A 4,845-nucleotide genomic window follows, 5' to 3' on the forward strand; every position below is an offset into this window, starting at 1 on the left:
TCATCTTGGAATTATGGAAAGAAATGGGTCAAAATGTAAAGACTCCTTTCCAATAACTAGGAAACACAGATAATCTTCCCAAAAGCTAGAGTGAGAGACAATGTACCTGGACGCCTCCTAGATCAGTCTCTTGCTCATTCGGATGGAACTATCTGCATGCTCCCACCCGGGTCTTGCCTCCCCCTCTTCCTGCCTCCCACCACCCTCTAGCCCCACCCCTTCAACCACAACTTCAGGCACAATCTTCTGGACTTATCCCCCACTTCTGAGACCAGCCTCACAGCACAGTTAGTGGAGAAGTCCTCCTGCCTGCTAACCATGAGCACCCAGATCCAACAGACTTCTCCTGAGATGGAAGCAGCGGCCAGCCGCCTGATCAAACTGTACCTAGAGGTCTCATCCACCTACCTCTCCCTGAGCGTTTACTTTGAAGGCAGTGGAATGGCTATGAATGGTGTGGGCCGCTTCTTCAGGGTGTTGGCGAAGGAGAAGGAGGAGGGCGCCCAGCTTCTCTTGAAGATGCGAAAATCCTGGGGTGATGGCGCCCTGGTCCAGAGTGGACAGACGCTGTCCCCAGAGAAGTGGAATACCAGCGTGGACGCCATGGAGGACGCCGTGGCCCTGGAGAAGAGCCTGAACCAGGCGCTGTTGGATCTGCATGCCCTGGGTCGTGCGAGGGCTGATGTCCAGCTCTGCAAGTTCCTGGAGCGCTGCTTCCTGGAGGAGGAGATGATGCTTCTCAAGAAGATGGGTGACCACCTGGCCAACCTGCGCAAGATAACCAGCCTTCGGGCTGGGCTGCAGGCCGGGCTGGCCGAGTATCTCTTCGAAAAGCTCTCCTTCCAGTGCGACTAGGAGCCTCCGAAGCCTGGCTGCGTCGGCGGGACCTCTCTGCCTCCCTTGGCCTTGAGATCTCCGCTCCAGCCCTTCCTCCAGCCGGGATGCAACCTGAGCCAAGGCACCAAATGGCAACAAAAAAAAGGTTCTTTTTGCAGAGGTGGGGAAATAGGTTGTAAGAAAAGTATTTGAATAGCGTGTATAATTTGTAGTTTGCTTAATTCTCTAGATTATCTAAAGAAATGGTTCCTAACTTGTGTGTATCACCTGGGTACATTGAGTATCTGATAAAAACATGTGTTTTTCTCTGTCAAGAAGATTCAGAAATTGTTGAAACAGCTATTCTGAATATGTTGCAGAGAATTTTAGGGGTTTCAGGACTTCTCTGGAGTCACTCTGGGTACTGGCTTCAACTCTCTTGTTCTAAAATGTGTCTGGCTTCGCCGAGCAGAGAATGGAGTACCTGGAACGTATTATATTGTGTTCCCCCCTCAACCCCCAGACTCGTGATAAAATCATTTTTCCTGATTTTCAAGTTGCTGTGATGCCATCTGCCTATGTCGAAGAGCGAGCCCTGTGAAATTCATCTTTGTGTCTCCCATTGGGTTGTTCCTGAGAACACTGATTATTACATCATAGGCTGACCTCTTCATGAAGCCTCTTAAGAGAAATTCTTTCTGGTCTTAATAGTAGGAATAACAGTGCTTTGCTTGGGTGATTGGTTTGTTTTTGTTTTATGGACACTAAATGATGTAACTAATTAAGTTTCCTTTTCTGACTGCCTGCTAAAAAGGTTAGACCGAAATTTGTGGTCCATCCAGGGCAAACGAATAGGATTGTATAAGCAGTTTGCATAGTTTCATTTCTGATTCTTCTGTTATAATTACTTAGTGTACTTTATGGTTTCTTTCAAGCCACCTTAAACCCTTTCTGGAACAAGGTTATGTATAAACAGGTAAATAAACTTTAAAATGCAGATTTTAAAATGGCTCTGTGTTTGTTTTTAGTGAAAAGAGAAGATAACTTTAAGGAAGCACTAAGAGAGCCAAAATGATTAGAATGGAGATGGGTCAGATGGAGGTTACATTCCAGAAGCCAAGAGAAGGAGAAACAGTAAAATGTAGTATTCTTTTAAAAATGTGTTCCATTTTTCTGGTGAGTTGTTTTCTACTAAACCATTACATTTGTGTCCCACAAATAGCAATCTAATAATTGTGTATTATTTTCCTTGCTCTTTGAAATGCTGGAGTTATAACTTGTTCTCAAACCACAGAAGTGGGAAAAAAATCAGTTCTTTTCCTACAGCAACTTTCCTTCCCAGAGCAGGAAGACCAAAGGCATATTATCATTTCTTTTATCTTAGAAGGGTCAGAGGCATAGGAAGAATATTCTACAGAGATTGGGACAGCAGTTTTGCTCAGTTAAGGAGAAAACCTTATCTTCCTATTTTTGTGCAAAATCTTTTGATAAAAAGAATGTACTGGAAAAGTCATTCCTACAGAAAAGAGTTTTGCCCATTTGCTGATGAGTAGTTAGTTGTAAGAGGCATAAGGAAGCAGCTAATAATTTTCAACTTTGGATTAAAACTCGGATCTCCATACTTAAAGTATATACTTAAAATTATTTTCAAATTAGCACTCATATAACCACTGAATGAGAAACATCGTTCTCATTCATAAATCTGAATCATTTCTCACTCAAATCTGAATGAGAAAAAAACACGTAATAACTATTAGAATGATTGAAAGACTATATTTGGTAGATTATTTGGGAATAAAGATATAAAATTTTGTTTCCAAATAATGGCATATTTGTCACACCTTTACTTATATGGGTATCTTTTAACATCAAGAATGGGGCTATAGGAGAAAGCTTTATTAGAGTCTCCCAAATAGGCTGAATTATTCTTTGACAAACAATTACTGAAAAACAAGTGGCTGGTCAGACAACAAATGATTCAAAGACATATGGATGAAATATTAGTTTAGCTTTTAAAAATGACTTTAAGTTTCTTAGAAAATACATTTGTAGAAAATGAGGATTTGATGACATTAAACTTATGGAGATTAACTTGGAAACAAATCCCACAGTGATTTTCTCTGTTGCTAACCACTGTACGTATATGTGAGTGTGTGTGTGTTAGTGCACCTGCACAGAATTATAACAACTCATTCCTTTAGGCTATGGCTAAATTCCTTACACCAGCCTTCAAGGCTCCTTGGTCTACCATGTCTAATCTATTTTTTAAATGTAATTTTCCACTACTTCCCTATTATTGGAAGTTTGGGGAGTACCAGTTGCTTTCCTTTTGTCCAAGTTCAAATTAATTAGGACACAGGAAGCCAGATGGAAATCAAGATGGCTTTATTGGTGGTAAAACCAAATTGGAATTGTGTTAGGGCTTCCTATTGCCACATCCTGAATTAAACTCAAACCACCCAGTTCTGGGAACAGAAGCAGAAACAGAAAAGAAACCAGGCTGGACTGGCTGGAGGCAGGCTCAGCCTTTTCTGCTAACTCCATGGAGACTGGAATCTAGGACAGTACTGGTGGCCCAAGGGAAGTGGGGAGGACATGGGAGGCCCCATTGCTTTGTTATTACGGTGACCTGTACTATGGCTAGTATGCACCAAAAAAACACCAGGCTCTCAAAGTTCTCCACCTTCATCCTAGTAACCCCCTGTTAGAAACTGAAGTGGAAGTTTCCTCTCTTTTTATAGAGTGTGAGGCTGAGGAATCCTGCAAGTGACTGCAGGAGCTCTCTGCCATAGCTGAAGCTCTCAGTTTGCCATCCCAATCCAGCAATCTTCATGTGGTTCCCTTCGCCTGGAAAGCTCCTCATACTCATCTTCACTGAATCAAACTCAGTCTGTTTTTCAGCCTAGTTCCAGTCTGCCTCCTGTGAAATTTCCCTGACCAACCCAAATCAGTCATCTGACATGGATTCCGCTCCTTCTCTTAGTAGTCTCTTGATTGTATCCACTAGACTATGGGCAAGTTGGAGTCTGAAAGGCAGAAAGCATAATGGTTGAGCAATGGGCTCTGGACCAGACTACCTGTATTCAGATCCTGCCTCTAACTCATCTTGGTCTAGTCTGTTCACCTTTGTTGGTCCCATCTTCTCTGAAACTCTGGACATGATCAAAATAAAGATGATACTATCCAACTCAAATCTTTTTTGGGGGGTGTGTGGCTCAGATGGTAAAGCATCTGCCTACAGTGTGAGAGACCTGGGTTCAGTCCCTAGGTTGGGAAGATCCCCTGGAGAAGGAAATGGCAACCCACTCCAGTATTCTTGCCTGGAAAATCCCATGGACAGAGGAACCTGGTAGGCTACAGTCCATGGGGTCCCAAAAGAGTCGGACAGGACTGAGTGACTTCACTTTCTAAATGGGATAAGCCATGTAAGATCCCTAAGGCCCAGCACATACTAAATGCACAATAATTGTTAGCTGTTTCCATCACCTGATTGTCTATCCCAGTAGAGCTTAGTAAAAGAACTATGATAGTAACATCTCAAAATAAGCTTGCTCCTAAGTTTTAGGCAATTAGATACCTTTCAATTCTAGAATCCTCCTTAATGATCATTGAAAAGAGTGGAAGTCACTCAGTCGTGTCTGACTCTGCGACTCCATGGACTATAGCCCGTCTGGCTCCTCTGCCCATGGGATTCTCCAGGCAAGACTACTGCAGTGGATTGCCATGGCCTTCGCCAGGGTGTCTTCCTGACCCAGGGATTGAACCCGGGTCTCCTGCATTACAGGCAGATTCTTTACCATCTAAGCCTCCAGGGAAGCCCTTAATGATCACTCCTCCCTCTAAACAGGCCCTGTGTGTAGAAGTGAAATGTATAAATTTGCTCATTTCTTAGATGTGACATTCAGTATGCAGGAGGGGAAAAAAAGAAAATGAAGAAGGACCGCTCTCTTTAGCCAAAGGAATGGAGCCACCTTAATTAGGACCTGGGATTATTTGTTTTAATTACCATTACTGCTAAAAGGAGGCCTA

The 4,845-nt window shown here is 43.1% G+C and overlaps 1 protein-coding gene across 1 annotated transcript; it reads left to right on the plus strand.

Moving 5' to 3' along the window:
• Nucleotides 1-318: 318 nt before the first annotated feature.
• Nucleotides 319-855, plus strand: LOC120882332 (ferritin light chain-like). Its single transcript, XM_040266308.1, has one exon. The coding sequence runs from the start codon at nucleotides 319-321 to the stop codon at nucleotides 853-855; it is 537 nt and encodes a 178-aa protein (XP_040122242.1).
• Nucleotides 856-4,845: the final 3,990 nt, after the last annotated feature.

The sequence above is a fragment of the Oryx dammah genome, unplaced genomic scaffold (assembly GCF_014754425.2).
Source record: "Oryx dammah isolate SB20612 unplaced genomic scaffold, SCBI_Odam_1.1 HiC_scaffold_23, whole genome shotgun sequence".
NCBI classification, from domain to species: domain Eukaryota; kingdom Metazoa; phylum Chordata; class Mammalia; order Artiodactyla; family Bovidae; genus Oryx; species Oryx dammah.

Coding starts and splice junctions, on each gene's coding strand:
- LOC120882332 (XM_040266308.1), top strand. CDS start 319: ATGAGCACCCAGATCCAACAGACTTCTCCTGAGATGGAAGCAGCGGCC.